General features: G+C 40.9%; 1 protein-coding gene across 4 annotated transcripts in view; it reads right to left on the bottom strand.

Annotated features, from left to right (window-relative positions):
* Positions 1-22,837, bottom strand: part of LOC108438592 (golgin subfamily A member 6-like protein 22) — a 181,767-nt gene that overhangs the window by 113,650 nt on the left and 45,280 nt on the right. For all 4 annotated transcript variants that reach the window (XM_017716529.2, XM_017716512.2, XM_017716503.2 and 1 more), the window contains exons 8-9: positions 22,183-22,329; positions 18,578-18,781 (exon numbers count right to left, since the gene is read on the bottom strand). In XM_017716529.2, the coding sequence (XP_017572018.2) occupies positions 18,578-18,781; positions 22,183-22,329 (351 nt within the window). The remainder of the gene's footprint in view (positions 1-18,577; positions 18,782-22,182; positions 22,330-22,837) is intronic.

The following is a 22,837-nucleotide window of genomic DNA, read 5'->3' as shown; positions in this document are numbered from 1 at the left end:
AGTGGTAGATGGTGTCCCTAGAGAGGAGAGATTGGTGATTGGTGCAGACTTCAATGGACATGTTGGTGAAGGGAACAGAGGGGATGAAGAGGTGCTGGGTATGTATGGTGTGAAAGACAGAAATGCTGAAGGTCACATGGTTGTAGATTTTGCAAAGAGAACGGAAATGGCTGTGGTGAACACGTATTTTCAGAAGAGGGAAGAACACAGGGTGACATACAAGAGTGGAGGGAGGTGCACACAGGTGGATTATATCCTTAGCAGGAGATGCCACCTAAAGGAGATTGGAGATTGTAAAGTGGTGCCAGGGGAAAGTGTAGCAAGGCAGCATAGGGTGGTTGTCTGTAGAATGAGATTAGAAACAAAGAAGAGGAAGAGAGTGAAGACAGAGCCAAAGATTAGATGGTGGAAGCTGAAGGAGAAGGATGGTTGCAGGCAGTTCAGGGAAAAATTGCAACAGGCCCTTGGGGCAGTGAGGAGCTACTTGATGACTGGGAAAATACAGATAAGGTGGTGAGAGAAACTGGCAAAAATGTGTTGGGTGTTTCGTCTGGTCAGAGGAAAGAAGACAAGGAAAGTTGGTGGTGGAATGAGGAAGTCCAGGAGAGTATTCAGAAGAGAAGGCAGCTAAGAAAAAGTGGGATAACCAGAGAGATGAAGGAAGTAGTCAGGAGTACTGTGAGGCTAGTCGCATAGCAAAAAGAATGGTGGCAAAGGCAAAGGCTCAGGCCTATGATGAGCTGTATGAGAGGCTGGACAGTAAAGAAGGAGTAAAGGACTTGTATCGTTTGGCTAAACAGAGAGATAGAGCTGGAAAGGATGTACAACAGGTTAGGCTGATAAAGGATAGAGAGGAAATGTACTAGTGAGTGAACAGAGAGTGTTGAGTAGATGGAAGGAGTATTTTGAAGAACTGATGAATGAGGAAAACGAGAGAGAGAGGAGGACAACGGAGGGAGAGATAGTGGATCAGGAAGTGCAGACAATTAGTAAGGTGGAAGTGAGGGCAGCTTTAAAAAGGATGAAGAATGGAAAGGCAGTTGGTCCAGATGACATACCTGTGGAGGTATGACATACCATGAAGGTGTGGGAAAGAGTTGTTGAAGCAAGGCTAAGGTTCAGAGGTTCAGATCAGTGAGCAGCAGTTTGGTTTCATGCCCAGAAAGAGCACCACAGATGCAATTTTTGCGTTGAGAGTGTTGGTAGAGAAGTACAGAGAAGGTCAGAAGGAGCTACATTGTGTCTTTGTGGATCTAGAGAAGGCATATGATAGGGTGCAAAGACAGGAACTGTGGTACTGTATGAGGAAGTCAGGTGTAGCTGAAAAGTATGTTAGGGTGCTGCAGGACATGTATGAGGATAGTGAGACAGTGGTGAGGTGTGCAGTTGGAGTGACAAATGGTTTCAAGGTGAAGGTAGGGTTACATCAGGGATCAGCTTTGAGCCCCTTCTTGTTTGCAATGGTGATGGACAGGTTGACAGATGAGGTCAGGCAGGAGGCTCCATGGACCATGATGTTTGCAGATGACATTGTAATCTGTGGTGAGAGTAAAGAGCAGGTGGAAGAGAATCTGGAGAGGTGGAGGTTTGCACTGGAGAGGAGAGCAATGAAGGTCAGTAGAGACAAGACGGAATACATGTGTGTGAATGAGAGGGAGGCAGGTGGAAAGGTGAAGATGCAAGGAGTAGAGGTCGTAAAAGTGGATGACAAATATCTTGGGTCAACCATTCAGAGCAATGGACAGTGCAAAAAAGAGGTGAGGAAGAGGGTGCAGGCAGGATGGAGTGGGTGGAGACGGATGTCAGGGCTGATGTCTGACAGAAGGATAGCAGCAAGAGTGAAAGGGAAGGTTTACAAGAGAGTAGTGCATCCTGCTATGATGTATGGTTTGGAGACTGTGGCTCTGTCTAAAAGACAGGAGGCTGAGCTGGAGGTGGCGGAGATGAAAATGCTGAGATTTTCGTTGGGAGTGACAAGAATGGACAAGATTAGAAATGAGCAGATCAGAGGGACAGTGAAGGTGGAGCAGTTTGGAGATAAAGCCAGAGAGGCCAGGTTGAGATGGTTTGGACATGTGTTGAGGAGGAATAGTGGATATATTGGTCAAAGAGTGTTGGAGATGGAGCTGCCGGGTAGAAGGAGAAGAGGTAGACCTCAGAGAAGGTTTATGGATGTAGTGAAGGTGGACATGGAGATGGTTGGTGTAAAAGTCGAGGAGGCAGTGGATAGGGCAAGATGGAGGCAGATGATCCGCCGTGGCGACCCCTAAAGGGAGCAGCCGAAAGAAGAAGAAGAAGAAAACTGGTCTACAAAATGTAAATATATACAGAAAATGTGACTTCTAGAAAACATGGTAGAACACCAAAACTGCCAGATAAACAGCACTTAAAGCTTCCATCTTTGAGAGAGACAAGAAAATCAAGTTGTTTCAGATCTGAAAAAAAATCTACATATATTTCTGTTCATCCTTCCACTGTGACAAGACACCTCAGCGCTATAGGTCTGAAAGGATGTGTACCTGTCAAGAAGCCCTTTCTGAGCAAAAGCAACAGTTAAAAAAGAAATATGACTTGCAAATCAGACAAAGAAGCTACTGTTCTCAGAACAATCAACTGACCAGTCCAAAGTCTAGACCTCAATATCACTGAATGTGTTTGGGATTACCTGGATTGGGAGAAGGAGAAAATGCAACTGACTTCTGAGCTTTGAAGGTGTGGAAAAATATTCCAGCAGATTTCTTTAAGAAATGGAAAGCAAGTCTCCTGAAAAGAATGGAAGCTGAATGTTAAATACTCAAACAGCTGAGAACAGATTCAGTTGTTGAGGCGTCTGTATAGTTTTCTGTAAAATATTTGTTTCCTGAAAAATGAATAACATAATGGTTGTCTTGAATGGAAAATAAATAAAGGGTGGTCTCGGACTTTTGCAAAGTATTGTTTTACATTAACACCTGTAAATCATCATTTTGGAAATATGAGGGTTGCTGGCATGAGCAGTGCAGAGTGAAACAGCTCATAATAATGCAATATATGATTTCTGTCACGATGCCACATATGGATTACATATAATCACTTGTAACTTAAAGTTACCATTTTTGATTCTCAATATTCTCTTGAAATCAACAATATACTGTACCTGAAATCCTATATAAATGCATTACATATGTATGGTCTTAAGTAATACAACTCAAACACTTTCTGCAACTGGAGAGAAAAGGGTGGGGAGAAAAAAGAAAAGGAAAATAAGACCTCCTGAAGCTTTTGGATTAGAAAAAATGGCAAAGGTGGGAAGGCCTGGGAGCACATTAGACATGCGCTGTGTGGTGATCTGAACGACATCTGCTATTTATTTATCCAGGAAGGGCAGAGTCGGTATCATATACAATGTTCCCAGACACATGAATGGTGGTGCATGAAATTTAGGGGCCGAGGATTCTCCAGATTCTCCTTCCTGCTGCTTCCCCTTGAGAGCGAAGCCACATCTGGACTTCAGCAGCCTCACTGAGCGGCAACTTCCAAGATTCGAACATATAGAAAGCAGAGCCAACTTTTACCTGGCTGTTAAAGTGATAGCCTGGCTAAAAATCTAATTTACAGTTTTCCCCCTGAATGCAGTCAATCTGTCAAGACATATTTGGTGTATGAAGTTTGCTTCTTTCATTTTTCACCGGAATTAAGAAGCTAATATAGCTAAAAATGAATGGACGCTTATAGTCAACAACCGCCATTGTGCAAAATGCCTGCCCAAATCATCATAGACCTTAAACTTCTGCCTGGTTTCTGACACTCGGTGACATAGTTACCTATACAATGGACAACAGTGCAGCAACAAGGCTAAAAAACAGTAATAGTAGCCACTTTTGTCCATTTTTAAAATACTCCAACCATTTTGTTGCACAAAGGGTCCAGGTCAAAAACGAAACCTTAAACGAGCACAGAATGCACTGAGAGAGTGATCAGCTCCGTCTTGAGGAGAATTTAAAGTGACAGCCAGTAGTGTTATAGGTACGGCAGAGTTTCAGACACTGGCTATGGGTAAAGGAGAGGAGAACTGGACACAAAAGCACTTTCAAGGGGCCCCCTCCCTATCAGCCCTGTCCCAGCATGCACTGGGGGCTCGGCGGGGGTCTGAGTGGGGGGAACGGTTGGGCCAAATTTGGTGAAAATGAGAGAGATGAATGGCGCAGGGTGGAGGGGGACGGGGAGGGGGTCAGTCTCTTGGCAGTGATGCAGATAGTAAATCAAAGCTAAAAAGAACCTGTATTTTTCATCAGTTTACCAGATGGAGACTGGCCTCATCTTTCATCTGATCACACGAGAAGAGGAGCGTTGAGGGAGTCTGTTTTTTCTTTTTTTAAGCCATCAAACCATTAAATCTGTAGAGGAAAGATTCAGCATGTATGTATATGTTTGTCACTTAGAAGGTTTATTAACTGTGTCCTACAATATGTAAGAATTTATATCCAACAGTGTCTCCTCTACAATGAAGCACTTACATATCAACATGTATATTACTGCGCAAAAGTCAGAGACCATCCTTCACTCATTTAATCTCAGTTGGGGATTTTTTTTGTTGTTTTCAAAGGAGCAAATGTATTTACACAGACACCAGCACAACTGACCATAACATTAAATTTATCAGTATTTAGTGCATCCATCTTTTGCTGTTATTATAGCTTCCATTCTTTTCAGAAAACTCGTTTTCAGTTTTTCAAAGAAATCTACAGGGATGTTTTTCCACACCTCCGGTCTTATTTCAGTTCAGAACTTGGTTGCATTTTCTGTTCCTCACAATCCAAATAACCCCAAACACATTCAATGATGTTAAGGTCTGGACTCTGGAGTGGTCAGTCCTGAGAACACTAGGATCTTTACTGTGTGTGTGTGTGTCTATTTCCTTTTCTCATCATTGACTTCATAACAGACACACATCCTTTCAGGTCCTTAGTGTTGAACTGATTGTCTCCTTTCAATCAAACATGCCAGCTTTAAGTGCTGTTCCTCTGATGTGGACCTTTCTGGTGGTCTACTAAATCTTTTATATTTGTCACGTGTCCCATATTGGTTATCATTTTTGGTGAGTTTTGAACATGTTTTCTTTTCTTATGTAAGTAGATTATATTTTATCTAATCTTCTCAGTAATATCTCCTGAAAAATGAATAACTTGTACTTAATGGTCATTGTGACCAACATGCTAAATGAAAGGTGGTCTCTGATGTTCACACAGTAAAGTTACGTTCATAAGTTAAGAACAGGGAGGTTAATCAATTATGACTATATCTAAAAGAGCATGCATTTATTTTTTGGCTCATGTGAAACTGCCCAGCTATTCTCAAACATACAAATGCAAAAATGCTTAGTGCATTGTTTACATGATCTCAGTACACTTTATTAGGCACATCTTGCTGGTATTAAGTGGTGGATCATCATTATTACTGGAGTGGTGGTCCTGGTGAACGTAATCAGTAACTGGGGCTAACACAGTATACAGAGAATACAGATGGTCTGTAATTGTAGGCAAGAGTTTAATGAAACTTTGGGCCCTGGCCATTTAAGGGGTTAATTCACAATATAATACAGTAATAGAATAGTGCAGAATAATAATTACAGAATATACAGAGTGTAACCCACAATATCTTTTAAGTGTTTATGTTTATCATTTCACAGGCTGACCTAGCAGCTAATCAAAAAGCCTTTTTGTCATCGACAAAAACTCCACATTTGAATCACCATTTGAAAAATGGCAGCTGTGCTTTACATTGTCTAAGCATTTGATGATGAATGGAACAAACTGCCCAACCTTAGTTACACAAACGTACACAAATGTTCAGTTCATCCTTCTGCTGCGTCCTGGAAATGCAAGCTTTTCTTTAAACAGCATTACAGCATATAATTAACATGCAATCATGTCTGTATTTCAAATACGACAAGTTCAGGTAATTAAATTGGTATTTTTCTCCCCAAAGTTGTTTGTAGTATAAACTTTCGGTGACACTTTATTCTGAGCGGTCTTTTTAAAGGAAACAGCTAATGGACTCTCAGTAACATGGCAAAAACATTTTGTTGCTGTCCAATGAAAAACAAGTATCTCCAAAATGGTAAATTCACAGGAAAGGGCAAAAACATTCTTTACTTTCAACGTAAGTTAATAGAAAAGGTTTTATTCTAAGCCATTTTGGAGCATTTCGATTGGTCCAATCATCATGAAATTTTCAGACAATGTAACGGACAGCTGCTGAGCTCAAAAGATGCAAAAATCTCAAAAAATGGACATACATGTTTACATTGGACAGTGACGATACATTGTTAGGATTAGGGCCAGGTGTTAAAGTTAGGTTTTGGGTTGAGCTCATGCTTAAAGTTAGGATTATGGCCAGCGTTAGGGTTAGGTTTTGGGTTGAGCTCACGCTTAAGGCTAGGATTAGGGCCAGCCTCAGAGTTAGGTTTTGGGTTGAGCTCATGCTTAAGGTTAGGCTTATGGCCAGCGTTAGGGTTATGTTTTGGGTTGAGCTCAAGATTAAGGTTAGGATTACGGCCAGCGTTAGGTTTAGGTTTTGGGTTGAGCTCACGCTTAAGGTTAGGATTACGACCAGCGTTAGGGTTAGGTTTTGGGTTGAGCTCACGCTTAAGGTTAGGATTACGGCCAGCGTTAGGGTTAGGTTTTGGGTTGAGCTCATGCTTAAGGTTAGGATTATGGCCAGCGTTAGGGTTAGGTTTTGGGTTGAGCTCACGCTTAAGGTTAGGATTACGGCCAGCGTTAGGGTTAGGTTTTGGGTTGAGCTCATGCTTAAGGTTAGGATTATGGCCAGCGTTAGGGTTAGGTTTTGGGTTGAGCTCACGCTTAAGGTTAGGATTACGGCCAGCGTTAGGGTTAGGTTTTGGGTTGAGCTCACACTTAAGGTTAGGATTACGGCCAGCGTTAGGGTTAGGTTTTGGGTTGAGCTCACGCTTAAGGTTAGGATTAGGGCCAGCCTTAGGGTTAGGTTTTGGGTTGAGCTCACGCTTAAGGTTAGGATTATGGCCAGCGTTAGGGTTAGGTTTTGGGTTGAGCTCACGCTTAAGGTTAGGATTAGGGCCAGGTGTTAGGGTTAGGTTTTGGGTTGAGCTCACGCTTAAGGTTAGGATTAGGGCCAGCGTTAGGTTTTGGGTTGAGCTCACGCTTAAGGTTAGGATTACGGCCAGCGTTAGGGTTAGGTTTTGGGTTGAGCTCACGCTTAAGGTTAGGATTATGGCCAGCGTTAGGGTTAGGTTTTGGGTTGAGCTCACGCTTAAGGTTAGGATTATGGCCAGCGTTAGGGTTAGGTTTTGGGTTGAGCTCACGCTTAAGGTTAGGATTAGGGCCAGCCTTAGGGTTAGGTTTTGGGTTGAGCTCACGCTTAAGGTTAGGATTAGGGCCAGCGTTAGGTTTTGGGTAAGGTTATATCAAGAGTATATCTCCAATATATTTACAACTGTGCATTGAGATGCTTCACTACTGCTACTTCACTGATATGTTGTTGACGTGTTACTGATAATCTGTTAAGAGTTCAATAATAATCTACAGAGGACCACACTAAATAAGCTGTTACCAAACTTTCATGTCCATGGCACCACAGCCCTCTTCGTAGCAGTTTTATGAATTTGATCAATATGCCAAGCACAGTACTTTTGGAAAAGTAGTTTAGATACACCAGCAAACGATTTATGGTTATCTTTTAACAATTTATAATGATAGTCTACAGGCAAAAAAAAAAAAAAACTCCACAACGCTTCTTTAATGTCTTACAGATGAGTATGAAACAAGGAACGGCATCCCTCACAAACAGGCGAGTTAAATAAATATGGAACAGTTCGAGCCAAAAAGATTTCAGATGAATCCCTGACACAATGCATGTAATATTAATGCTGTTTTTTTTCTCCTCCCCCTACACTCCCAGCTCTCCCCCAACAAGCCACACTCCCTTTCCTTCCCTTCCCTTTCCTTCCCTTCCCTTCCCTTCTCTCTCTCTCTCTCCACTAAAATGTTGTTAATCAAGGTTCCGTTTCAAATGACAAAATGTGCAGAGTGGGGGGAGTAAGTTGCTGTGATATGGTAATTCGCTGTAGATATATCATTTTCAGAATAAAACGCTGAAGCCTATGATTAACTGGGGGCTCGCCGTAGATGGCACGCTGATTAATTTTACCCTCTTCAGCCAATGCCAAGGTCTTCAGTCTTCCCACCCGTTTTTTTTTCACCAAGAGTGAAAATTAAATCAGTTCCTCTTTTTAATTTCTGAATAACCTTGCGCCATTTTTTCCCTCCCTTGTCACGTCACGCTCCAGAGGAGGCAAACGGAGCTCTTAAGCTTCAATAGATTCCTGAGAGTTTCTACAACGCTCTGAAAGTGTTGAAACAGGAAAAAAAAAATACATCTTTGTAGCCTGTGGTGGTTTGTAAACTCGTTCTCTTTTTGAGATGATTCAGATGGTAAACTGTGAGCTCGGAGCTCATTCAAAAGAGCGGAGGGAAGAATCACTCTATTGTTTAAACATTTCTCAACGTTTGCCTTTTCCGTCTGTTTATTCCTGAGCCATGCAATCTTGACAGACACATAATCCTCCTAAACAAAGAATCAAAGGGAGTTTTCCAGTGTCTGCAACCTGCGCACTGTAATGATCAACGGCAAGGTAATTGGACGCTTTCGATTTGATATCTCCCATATCTCCCAGGTATACCTTTGTCAATAAACCTGCCAGTTACACCACAGCCGAGCTGAAACAAATCAAACAGACTGCCAACATTAAACAGTGCTGCTCGACTTTGCTCCAAACGCTGCATTTGTTTGCTGCCCTATCAACAGCACTGCATTATTTCACTGGGTATAAATGCATGTAGGCAGAACTGTTACAGTGCTACAGCTACTCCATCACGAGAGAGAGAGAGAGAGAGAGAGAGAGAGAGAGAGAGAGAGAGAGAGAGAGAGAGAGAGAGAGAGAGTGCGAGAGCAGTAGACAAAAAAAGAGACAGAGGGATGACAGAGACAGAGAGGAAAATAAATAAACAAAAATAATCTATAATAAAATCTTAATAAATAATATTAAATACTCTTGTAGATAATTTATATTCTATTGTGTTTCAATGTGCTTTTAAATGAGGCACAACACAAGACAGCCCATCAGAACTGAGCTCTTTCACACACATCAGTACCTGACATACTGCATATATGAAAATGTGCACAACTGTACATATCATAGCTTTTATTTCATAACTTACATTACTTTATGAAAACTGTATATTGGAATGGTGAAACACTGGTTTGTACTAATGTGTATATCGTGTATATATAGATACACAAACACAGGTATATCTCATGTATCACGTATGCTGTTGGAACAAAACCGTAATTTTTTTCATTTTTCAGTTTTTGACATAATTTGAAAATGTCTGTTGCCCTTTATATTGTGTGTAAACTTCAAAATGAATGGTCCAAGGGAAAGGACTCAACATGACTTGGGAAAAAAAAGTCTAGTTTCATTGATTTACATTAAAAGTAAAGTAGGTTTATATATATATATATATATATATATATATATATATATATATATATATATTTCACTACATAAAGCCACATGAAGGTTATAAGTGGTCCAAAATACAAAATATAAAAAATCAGCAATATCAAATAATCATGTAAGTAATGCATTAATAACTTCGGCAACAGTGTAACTTTTAACATCCAGATTGCTAAACTGAACTGAACAGAAGAGTGAGAGAAAGAAAAGAGAAAACACCCTGGACTCGTCCACACTTCACTCTCACTCATTCTACATATTCAGGAAGACACAAACAATGGTCTCAGAGTAAACAGGACCCAACCCCCCCAGCCCCCACTCCCCCAACATTCTGATTTCTGATTTATCTCCTAAGCCTGACAAAGAACTGTGTTCCCTGGTGACGCTGCATATAACCCTTACATGCACTCTAATCAGCGCAAACGCAACCACGGCTTGCCAAAATTGGATTTTTGAGTGCTGCTCACATTCAGAAAAACAACAGCAATAATAAGGAATGTGAAATAATAAGGAAAACACAATAAGGAAAATGTAGATCATTAAAGGTGGCATTTGTTTGCATGCGGGGAATAATCAACATCTGAGCTTAATGACATTAGGGAGGCATGAAAATCACGGAATGATCAAATTAGCGGCTGTGGTTAATGAAAAACGGGCAGGGGACTATAAGCCCCTCCACTGCCTGGTGAGCTCTAAGGTCCCACACACATAGCCCCCCCCCAACCCCCCCATACACACACCAAACCCGTACCCCCCCCACCCTCCCCAACCAAGAGGACAATAAAGGTGTGCAAATTACACATCCTCATGCAAAAACCTTGATCGCCCTTATTGATGGACAATGTCGTAAAGCCCCTCGTCCTGTTTATAGACGTTTAATTGAAGACAGCATAAAACGATAAACTAAGAAACATGCATGGTTGACTCCGCCGATTCAGGCCATAAATCATACTGATGTTCAGACAAGTCGGCCAGACACAAATTCTGATGATAGATGACCCATTTAACTTTGATTTTTGAAAGCAATGAGCTCGCCGGCAATACCTCACGCTGACTAATACTGCGGACGGTTGCGCAAGAAAAGCGGTGAGAAATCCTTTTCTCCTCGCCACCGAACGCTTAAAATAATCTCGCAAATGACCATTATTAAAAGCGGGCTGGGGAGATGGAAGGGAGAGCGGATTTGCATTAGCGGCTCTGTAATGTGTGCATGATTTGTGATGTACAGCAGTCATCAACAAACTAATTCATCAGCCCCCTGTACGTCTAATGATACACACACTACACGCACCACTATAAATATTAGCCTAGGAAGACAGACAGGGCGAGAGAGAGATAAATCAGAGCACAGACAGAGAGAGAGCGAGAGAGCGAGAGAGAGAGAGAGACAGAGAGACAGAGAGAGAGACCGCGAGAGCGAGAGAGAGCGCGAGAGCGAGCGCAAGAGCGAGAGAGCGAGCATAAGCAAATGAAAAGCTGTGCTGATCGCACGGTTTTCTGAAACTGGGACCTAACTAATGTCTAAGAATTATTAGACATATTTCCGATCTCTATAATTTGACCTAGACTGAGTTAATGACTTTCCCTGAAGAGGGCAACAGTTCACTTTGTAGTGTTGTACCTCTGTGAACAGACAGCGAAAGAAAAAGGACAATAACGACTGAGGGTGTTTTCTTAAAATGAAGCATTCACACACAACACACTGTGGCCTTCGAAAGAAAACCTCGTACTGCAAAAACTTCACAGGGGAAGGAAAAACATTCTTGCAATGGAAGTCATTTTGGAGCACTTCTATTAGTCCGTTCATCATGACATTTTAACACGATGCGAAGCATAACTGGACTTGCAGATATGGAAACTATGTAAAACTGACAAATGGAGATTGCAACAGTTTTTGCGTGACAGTGACGATAATCTAACTTAGTTTTACACAAAAGCACCAAGTTATCTTCAGCCAGCGGAAAAGAAAACATGCTGGTGTGGAATTTGAAGCAGCAGAACGTTCTGACAAACCAGACTACTTACTAAGGACACACAGTTCGCACTGTGAGTGATTTGTCAGAATTAGCTAACGTTACCCTAACAAACATCAGTAAAGCTCAACATGTCACATGATGTCAGCCAGTGGAATATTCTCAGCCATATCAGTTTCTGTTCATTTAGCAGCTGCTTCAACAAACTACTGAACATTTGGCTGCTTGTCCTGTCACAGCGTTACATACATTAGCAAACTAACTATGTATGAGTAATAAATGTCGTTTTTACATTTAAAAAAACGGCATCCACTCATCCTGGAAACTCATTCACACAGAGCTCGTCTAGTGAAGTAACATGTTAAAATGTTGGAGCCTGTAGAGTTACAATATTAATCTATATTGTTTATTTTTAGTTACTGCTTATTACTTATTGTAGCTAAAAATTACAAACAGGCTAAACTTGTTTTCCCATGTTAGTAATTTAGCTCTTGGAGAGGACTAGTTAGTTACTTAGTTTGTCAGAACACTGGCAAACGGGTTATTCTTACAGCTCTTCACATTTACAGGCCATCATTAAGCTGATTAATCTATTCAAGTCACTGAATTCACAATTAATATCAAAATATTTGTTATTTTGCAGCCTTAGATTTCCCTGGTATGTGAGTTGGCTGACATCAAGGGCCTGTAGCATTGTTGATATCAGCAAAAAAGCTAACAGAGCACTAAAATCTAGAAGCTTTTTGTGCAATAGGACATTGAAAGCTCATTTCCTTTATCGGAATACAGGATAAAGTGGTAAATATGTAAAACTATTACGGTCACAACAAAAACACAACATGCATGAAGAGTTAGCCTTTAGCATGGAGATAATGCATTAGAACACAATAATACTTTGAGTAAAATAAGAAAAACAGGAGCTAATTAATAAAACACTGACAATTAGGGAAGCTCCGCCCTCATGCTACAACGCTCATGTTATTTCAGCCTGTTTTTTTGAGCAAGCAATCTGTTTATTTGCATTTCTGTGTTTTGGAAATTTGGCAAACTCAATTTAAGATGTTATGTCCAAATGTTTCATGTTTAATGTGGCAGCTATGATGATACCTTTGCTAACAAACACTAGACATCAGTCACTCAAATTATTTCTATTGTCTCAACTCAAACAGACACACCCAGGTCTTCATTCAGGTCAATTTATATGCATCTCATTAAATCCATGAAGACTTGTTGATGTGGACTATTTCATTTTTGATGAAAAAATACTGCCCAATATGACTGGCTTATCAGCATTTTTAGCTCCTTAAAATAATCAATATCAGCCATAAAACGTTCATTTCTCCCAGGTCCTACACTAAAAACACCGTGAACAACTTAAAAACTTGAGTGGACATTCTTAAGACTAACGAGAGCCTTAAGAAGAGCTTTTCCTGCAATTAGAGATATTAGAGGGTCCTAGTTTGTCTGAGAGTCATTACTTTTTCATGTCTCCTTTTCTGTCCTTTAAATGAGCAAGTGCCCTGTGTTCATTGGAGATGGTGAATTATTCATTCTGGACATGCAAAAGCAGTTAGGGGGAAAACAGAGGAAACTGACAGTGTGCCAGTGTGCATGCGGGGAAAACTCCAGCTGGTGGCTCTCTTCGCCTGTCTGTGCAGCCGTGTGTGTATGTGTGTGTGGTGACTGAGGGATTCACTGCTTAAGCATTCTAATGCAAGGCCAGAGGAGATAGAGAGAGAGAGAGAGGGAGAGAGAGAGGGAGAGAGAGAGGGAGAGAGAGAGGTTGCACTCCCCAGGGGACCTGTTTAGCCACACGGTAATGCCAGACTTTGTCTTGTTAGTAAGCAGTCTGTCTGGATATGAGGGGAAAAAAAAGGCGGTGGGGGGGGGGGGGTGGGTGGGGGGGGGCGGGGTGACACACTGGACGTCAAATTGGATTCATTAGCAAAGGCCACCATTTGCTGGAGGATGAAGAGACCCTATCCCCCACCATCCACACCTCCACCTCTCTCTAACACATCTGCTTTCCTTTTTTTTCCATCATATTTGCACTTGCAAATCCGTTCGTTTGAGTTGAACATACACAAGCTAATTCGGCTCTTGTTGACTGCTGATCAAGGAACTTTAGCTCTGCTTAAGGGTCAGCCATGCGCTGACGTTTAACGGTCTCCCACCTTTCCTGCTCTCCTGGTCAAGAGACCTAGCCAAAGAGTGTCTTAGAGGAGGATGGGGGGTGGGGGGTGGGGGGGTGGCACGAGAGGAGAATACAAGAAAAAGAAAAAAAAGAAACACTGGCCTGAGACTTTCCCTAGTTCTAGCAGATGGCCATCCTAGAGAGAGAGAGAGAGAGAGAGAGAGCGAGCGTGAGAGAGCGCGCGAGAGAGAGCGAGATAGCGAGTGAGAGAGAGGAATGAAAGAAAGAGACATTCCTGCTCTACTGGTCGAGAGACCTAGGAAAAGCGAGTGTTAGAGAAGGATGGACAACAAAAAGAGAGACAAATAGTGACAGGGAGAAGAGAAAAGAGAGAGATTTGGAGAAGAAAGAGAAGTATAAAAGAGAAGGAAGAAGAGAGAAGTAAAAAGAAAGAAATAAAGAAACCAAACCCAGTATTTCTGTAGTGTACTGTTAATATTCAGAGGACAGGCTTTAGAACTGCAGGCTGTCTGTCTGGAGGCTATTAATGCGCAATTCAATGAAGTATCACATTCTAATGTCCATCTAGCGCAAAACACTAAGATCACATTAACCTACAAAAATCCCAACACATGACAGTATGGGGGTAAAAATGCATGAGGGTGACGTTTCAACTGCATTGATTTTAGATGTTAGAATCGATTATCAATTACAATAACATTTAGCACAGTATCAACCCAATTTCTCTGAAGCTATTTTAGCATAAAAACACACTTTATGCATACATTCCATACAGCCAAAATAACTATTAATAGTTTTTACTAATAATTGGTGTCTGGAGAGAAAATATGATGCATGTCGTTCTCTGTAGATAAGCTGATGGTTTTTCAACTTCAAAATCGTGAAGCATTGTACAAGCTAGAGTAGTGCTTTGAGTTACTCCATAGGTGACAATAAAATGAAGCGTGTTTAAGCTCAAAAAGCATCATCTTAACACCTCCTAAGACATTTGGGCAGTTGGTGACGAGGAAAAAAGGTGGGTAAAGCATAAACTTCAGTGGACTACCCATCACAACTGTGGTGCGATGGAGGGCTACATAAATAAACCATCCCTTTAAAACTATAATCTTGTTGTTTAATGTTAGCTGCACTACAGAATATTCTTCTTCTGTATAACAAAAGTTTGAAATGATTGAAAGAGATCAAATCATTGTCTTTTTGTAAAAGTTGTACTATGAAACAGCCACAAATCGACAAAAATAGCTTTTTTGGTTTTACCATTGGTGGTGGTGATGGGGATGGTGGGGAGGAGAGGATGTCTGAGTAAATGCATTTATAGAATAGAATGCCTTTATTGTCACTATACACAGTACAATGAGATTTATAAGTACTTTACACGCACTTATATTTTAAAAGATACATAAATGCCATTCATGTGTGTTGACCCTCCACTATATTCCTGGACACAGTTAATAATCCGAACCCTGAGCCAGTAGATGGGTAATTTTTACGGCATTTGGCTGACGCTCTTATCCAGAGCGACTTACAGTTTAATCATTTTACACAAGTAGGCGAAGGTGGTGTTAGGAGTCTTGCCCAAGGACTCTTATTGGTATAGCGTAGGGTGCTTGCCCTGGTGGGGGACTGAACCCCAGTCTACAGCATAGAAGACAGAGGTGTTAACCACTACACTAACCAACCGTATAATGATTCTGTTACAAGTATGTTTGACCAATAAATAGTCTGCAGTATTTTTGTCTCCACTCATATGTCACAGTTCAGTACGAGGGGTAACCAAACACAGCAGGTTACCGTTTACTTAGCAATGGAAATGAAGCCAAAATGCACTATTCATTTTTTTAGAAAAACGTTTTGATAGATTAAATGAAAAATTGCAGGTCAGAACCAAAATTCAAGATTAACCGGATCGGAAAACCACAATCAAAAATCCAAAACAAGTTGTTGTTTTTGTTTTTTTTTTAAACAGAGGTACGTATTTTATGCTTACATGGCAATAAAGAAAATATAGAGGCTGGTATAATGTAGTGGATAACACCTCTGCCTTCTACACTGTAGACTGGGGTTAAACCCCTGTCTGGGTAAACACCCTACACTATACCAATAAAAGTCCTTGGGCAAGACTCCCAACACTACCTTTGCCTACCTGTGTAAAATGATCACATTGTAAGTCAGTCTGGATAACAGCGTCTGCCAAATGACATAAATATAAATGTAAAATATTTTATTACTGATAAAATATATAAAAAAATAAAACCTAAAATAAACTTTAAAAGCTTTAGTATGTGCCAACAACAGAGAATGACTGGTCATTCAAGGACATGCATTTTATTATTTTATTTGTACGTTGCACTTTGGCTCTGTTTGTGATTTTTTTGTGCTTTCAAAAACAGATGGCATTAGCATGCTAGCAGGGACTTTCTGCTTGTTTTCGCATATCGAGAGGGATTTCTTGTTTTCAAGTGGTATCAAACCTTTAGTGGAGAAGTTCTTTAGTATCATACATCCTCTTGATACACTGATCATCTGCACACAGATTATAAACAGTTTATCTAATGTCCCTTGCAGAAATTGTGAAACAGCTCCCCCCTTGCCTCCACTGTTGATCTACTGCTTAAACTGTTTAAGTACACCTGCACTGACCAGCATTTAAATGACTGTTCCTCATTTTCATTCCCATTCAAATGATTTGCTGTCAGATTTTGGCTAAGTCTAATCTTTGTATTATGGCCTTTTTTATGTGCCATTTTTGACCATTTTCAGCTGAAATGTTTCAGAAACCAAAATTTTAGTGCATCCACAATTTTTAACTATGTTGACTAATATCATGTTGAGTGATATAGGAAAAGAGATCCTACCCACTCAGAGACAGCACAGTGAATTACACTGTTTTGGACTGCTGGTTATGGATGGCTATGGCATCACCAGGGATCAAACTCATGATCTCTCAACAATGACATCTTAAGAATGCCACTCAGAAATGACAGTGTATGATCACAGATCTGAACAATATCATGTTATAACACACTGCCCAGTGTAAAAACACCTACGGTGTCCAGATTGAGGAAGAGTGTGAGAGAGGAGGAGACAGCAGTGTGGGGAGGAGCTGAAACTCCCTCCAGAGTGATTTAGTCCCCCAGAGTCTGGGGAGCCACGCTCCATACGTGCCTCGGCTCAGCCTGCTGCTGCTGCCCCGGCTCTCGCTTGGCTCCAGCCAGCCGGAAGGAAGGAAAGAGCAGTGATATTTGGATGAATGAGTCCAGAGGCAGGAAGAGAAAAGCACCAAACAGCGAGCTAAAGCGTTCCCTTGTCTTCACATGCTTGATTTCCCCCCTTAATTAGAGTCATTCATCAGCGCGTGTGAGAGATGAGGCGGCGCGCCGGCCTCTGCCACACCACACCTTGCCACCTGTCAAAATTACAGCTTTCAGTTCATGCGCCATCCCTCAAATAGTTATTTTTTACAAGCCTGGCTGAGTCTCACAATTGACTATTTACTATGGTCCTGCCCTTGCTGCCATGCAACCTCCAGACAGGCACACATACAAACACACAGCGGCTGACATGCACACACGCACACTAAAGCTGGGGGCAGTCGTAATGTCAGTGTCAGACAGTGCTAATGGTCATTAAGCCGCAGATCAATTCCAATTAAAGGCCATTAGCAGTGTTATTATAGAGATGATCATTGTTTTCATAATTCAGCCAAACAATCCGCTGCTTGTCCTTGGCCTCTGTGCGGGAAAAAGAGAGCAAAGCTTTAAAGCTTTCCACACTGAGCGAGCTGACTTGTGTATTCAGCATAGATTCTAAGACCAGTTAACGTCTTAACGATGTGTGACCCCTTAGGTCCTCCATGGTGTTGATGCCTTCTATAGCCCTCCTTATATTCTGTTCAGTCGTTTCTCACCAATCACTGAACAGAGAAATTCTGTCCAAAGTGTTGACTCTAAACAGCTGCACAATTGCCAAAAAAACTCAATTATAAACAAAAAACAGGACAACAGGCTTGAGAAGGAGAATGACAAGAAAATATGTTTAAAGGAGAATTATGATTTTCTTTTTAAAAGAATTCTACATCATTTAATCATTAAAATGACCTCAAAGTCACTCAACAAGGCTTGATGTGACAGTAGAGAAACTTAACGACTCAAGATTTATAACTGTAAACCTACTGAAAGACAATGAATGGGTTTAGATGCACAATCATCCAATGACTGCAGAAAATCCGATTTTTTTCAGAAATCTGATCGATGCATTTACATGATCGAGTAATCAGACAACGGGGAAAACTCTGGGTTTACAAGAGTCAGGCAGTAACTGGATTTCTGCTTTGCAATCACCAATAAACTCAAACCTCACGCCGCATTTTTTAAAAATTTATCGCGCAACTTCAGCTGAAAATATGAAAACACATCATCTAGAAGATGAAGGATATTGTAATCCTTCACTTCGTCAAGAATATATTTGGTTTCAGCGTCGCTCCAAAAGTGTTTTGCTGCGTCTTGTGACAACGTTGTGACAACGAAATCTGATTATGACTGGATTATCAGTGCATGTAAACGTACTCAAGGTCTCAGCACCAGGTAGTGTATTCTTGCCCATTTCTTGGAATAACTTTCTTGTGATGTAGCTTTTAAAATCATGAAAACACGTTTGGTTCCTATCGCCATCAATAATTCGGACTCTGTACATTTTCTCTACAATGGCGAATTTCACAGTAAACCACGCTGAATGACTTACATCTTAGCCACTTAATTACACAGAAAATTTGAAATATCAATGGAATTCCTTTTTAAGATTTAAAAGGCATACACTGCACAACGTGTGTCATCGACAGAAGTCCAAACTGGGATAATGCTGGGTGGCAAAACAGTTTTCCTTCATAAGCACGTCTTGAATTAATCGTGGCCTTACCTCGGGGCTGGCTGCTTTGGCCTTTTCTTCTCTTCTTTTCACCTGCTCGCGCTTCAAGCAGAGCTGTTTGTGGCTCTGAAGGAGGCGCTCTTGCTGGTGGCTGAAATTCCACTGAAGGCCCTCAGAAGAATCCTGCAGAACGGCCCAGTCCGCTTCACAAGGCCTGCTATTGTCCGGCCCGCAGAGCTTCTGTTCGCAGGGGTCCTTCACAGAAAGAGGAAGTAGGACTGAGTTAACCTTTTAGTCCCTCTATCTAACCAAAAGCATTGTCTCATCCTTCCACTGCCTGGGCTGGTATTTAACCTACGGAGCAGCACCTCAATGCCTACAGGTTTCAAAAGGGAGGTGACCGTGGGCAAAAACGAGACAGCTTTGCCTTACAATGCTTCAGCATGTTGCTTTAGGCTGGGGCTTCATGGCATTTTGGTGGTGTGATAGGGCATTCATGTTTAGGCCAACCCAATATACTTCAGAAATGAGCTTATTTACCGAAATAAACAGACCGCTCGCTCAGAAACAGGTCACTTCTCTGTAAGAAGAAAGATCACAAGTAATCTACGTTTAGCTAATCTAGGTCACACCTCCAAGGCTCTCTCGGTGTCCACTATTTGATTAACTAGCTTTTGATCTTTTTCAAACTGTCCGGTGCCGCAAGAAAGCGACTGCTGCCTTCAATAAGCATTTCTAACATGCCTAAGGTAAGTTATACACTTCTGCGAGTATTCTTGGAAATTCAGCTTCCCTGGCATTGCATCGAAGAATTTCGCCAGCCGGTTTGTACGTTCAGCGCCGGACTCTGCTTTAAAAAGCTTCTGTTGAGTAAGAATAATGACGTCCGCGTCAGCCGAGCGCAGCTGGCCATCTTAAGTGCGAGTCACCACCTTATTGATCACGAAGGCCAAGACTTTCTCACTCTCAACTTCATCATAGCACCTCACATATTACTCAGCTCCTTATCTTCCACCTTGGACACGCACACTGTAGCCAGAGAGCAAATCCAGCAGTTAATGTACACAATAGACTGGGGGGAGGAAAAAAAAAGAGCTCAATATCAGTCATAATTATAGGTGGATATTAATAACACTGCAAATATTAATCTTAGAGGTAAACATTAAGCGGCTTAAAAGAAAATTGCAAATAAATCAGATTATCCTATAGAAAAATCCTCGCAAAGGATCCGAGATATAATAAGTACCGCAGCCATCTTTTTTCATATAGTGCTGCCATAGGTAGAAAGTACCAGGCAATTCATAAAGCCACACCGGCAGATACATATTTCACCTTCAATTTCATTTTTTCATAACTCTCCCAGCCACAAAGGAGATTCAATTAGGTTTTCTGATTGGGGCGCTGGCATTCTGTCGGGTCATTTAAAGGTTAAAGAATTCAGTGCTACAAACACGATTATGCTACTGTAGCATTTGATCAGACCCTCTGTTTATCATGCAAGCCTGACCCCCATGTTGAGGTCTCAAAATAATGCCACTCGGAGAGATTACCCGCAGGTAATTGCCAGGGCATTTTTACATCCTCGATTGCATGGCTACCACCATTTCGCATTTAAACACTCTCAGAAGAAGCGGAATGCAGGAGCGCGGCGGGAGCGACATTACCGCTACTCAATGATGCCGAAAGCCGAGTGCACATTAAATCATTTTTATATAGTGAAGGAACAAGCAACATAATGTCATTTCCTTTCCCTCTTTCTACTATGCTCCCTGAAAGAGTGAGTGAGTGAGAGAGAGAGAGACAGAGAGAAAAATGAAGACAGAAATAATCAGATACTTAATTTAATATGTCTGAGTTCAGGGTCCATCTGCTCCCACTCTTTATATAAGTGACTTCATACATTATGCTGTAAAGTCAAGTATTCCTGAGCTTGGGTAACTACTGGTCATGCACATAAAACATAAAAACATGATGGGAAACAGGTCAACTTCCACACTGCTGCACACCATAGACTTTACTTTCTGCTTTCTGGAGAATACATACTACAGACTGCATTGTTTTAACATTATAGTTTTCCTATGTTTCATTCCTTACAAATCGCTTGAAAGGTAGTATGTTTATATATAAATATGTGTGTGAAGTTTAGACTAAGTTTAAGCTTTTTTGTAAGCAGATTAAGAGACAGTGCAATATCAGTCAGTTTTATATATATATATATATATATATATATATATATATATATAAAAACCATTGCACAGTACTGTATACACACAGTTGTGTGAAAAGGTTTGATCTCCCTCGTTTAACAGTATATTTTGCAGATTTTAAAAAAAATAAAAATAACTGCATATGTTTCACAGAGAACACTTCTGCATACACTTTAATGCACAACTACTGTTTGTTTATTGATTTTACATTTTAGAAAAATATGTCGTGGTACATTTGATATTTTGTGTTTTATTTTTTTCCAGTGTGTTAAACTCAGCATACAGAAACTGCACGTTTAAATGTGTTCTCTATAGAGGATGTGTTACTTTCTCAAAACATATGAGTTCATTTTTAAAAGATGGTGTTGAAATTTTTGAAAATAACTGTGCGCGCACGCACACACATATATATATATACACACACATACGTACATGCTCTGGCAGATGGCCAGGATTGCAGGATTGGTAGGCAGATTGACAGTAGAGAGGATCTAAGTTGTCTTCTCCATCCAGAGCAAGCAAGGCTATCTTGGATTCCTGGCCACAGATGACTGTGGCATCATCTGGATGTGACTTTGGGTCCTGATGATTGGGCTCTCTTAGCCGGTTGCACCACTCAGGGGCCTTTTTTATTAGTTTTTTTTTCTTCTTTCCTATCTATTTCTATTTTTCCTTTTTTGCTATGCTAATGTATCTCCATAAGCAATCCACCTACCTGTCTCCTTCTCTGTCTAATCACTGCTAGTCCCAAATGCTAGTCTATGCTGTGTATGTCACATACACCCACACACAGAGCGACACACACTCAAAAGAAAAGAAAAAAAAAAAACATTCCAACAACAGGGGACAGGTGAGCGTGTGAATAATGCATGAAGAGTTTTATATTGGGAGTGATGCTTGTCAATCATGTCTGCCTAAATCAAGACAGCACAGATCATTTCCATTTCAACTATCGGATATTCAGGTTGGAGGCACAGCTCCGGTACTCGTTCAACCACCGCATCTCGCAATCGGACAGGAGGGATATCCCTAGCCGTGCTTTAATTAACGCCGGGAAAGTCTTGGTCTTGTCCGCTCGCTGATAATTCAAAGCGGTGCATTCAATATCTGTATTTACATGCCAGGATCTGAGCTGAGCAAACAAGCTCATTTAAAAGTTCATATGCTAATGTATGACATTTAAAGCAAACTTTACACGAGAAAAGGACATACAACAAAAGGCTTTGATTCTTTTTCCGCTCTGTGAACTTGTCAAGCTTCCATATTCATGACCTTAAAACTGTAGCACCTTTGCGAATGGCTTCTCGATATACACTTTCCTTTTTTTCACCTTTTCTGCCCCCATCTGCCTAAAACAATCTGACCAAAATCCATATAAACAAAGAGATGTTTATGTATGGAGTCTGGTGTGCAGGTGCGTGTGGGTGTATGTGTAGGTGTGTTGATTACCTGGCTTGTGGAGTGCGCGCTGGAGTTCCTGGCCTTGCCCTGATGAAGCTGTGGATGTTCTACCGGAGAGGTCAGTTTGGACATCTCCAGCTCGTTCGGTCTCTGAGAGTTCAGGATTCTACCCACAATCCCTTCCTGCTTCCGCAACTGCATGCACACACACACACACACACACACACACACACACACACACACAATGTTGAATATACTACCGTAAAGCTGGAACCACTTGCCATATTAATAACTTTTGTTATTTTACACACAGTACTGTGCAAAAGTCAAAGACCACTGTTCATTTATTATATGTTCTACTCAAAATGGCCAATTAAGTACAACTTACTCCCTTTTTGTAATGATATAAGTTGTTGGGATTTCACACATCCAAAAAATGTTGTATTATCATTAATTTGTCAGAGAAATCAAAATGTTTTCCATTATACATTATATTCTTTCCCACAAATTTGGTGGGATTTTTTGTACAAATGGATACACAGCATTTTAAAATTATACTTTATATATTCAACAGAAAATTGCACTCAAACCTTAACAACTAAATACAATATCATTTTCAGTATTTAGTGCGTCCAGCCTTTGCCTTTATGAGAGCTGTCAGACTTCTCATGGTTTCTATGGGAATCTGTACCATTAGAGACAA

The sequence above is a fragment of the Pygocentrus nattereri genome, chromosome 24, assembly GCF_015220715.1.
Source record: "Pygocentrus nattereri isolate fPygNat1 chromosome 24, fPygNat1.pri, whole genome shotgun sequence".
NCBI classification, from domain to species: Eukaryota; Metazoa; Chordata; class Actinopteri; order Characiformes; family Serrasalmidae; genus Pygocentrus; species Pygocentrus nattereri.
Note: the sequence above shows the minus strand (reverse complement) of the source record. Positions and strands in the feature narration are given on the sequence as shown.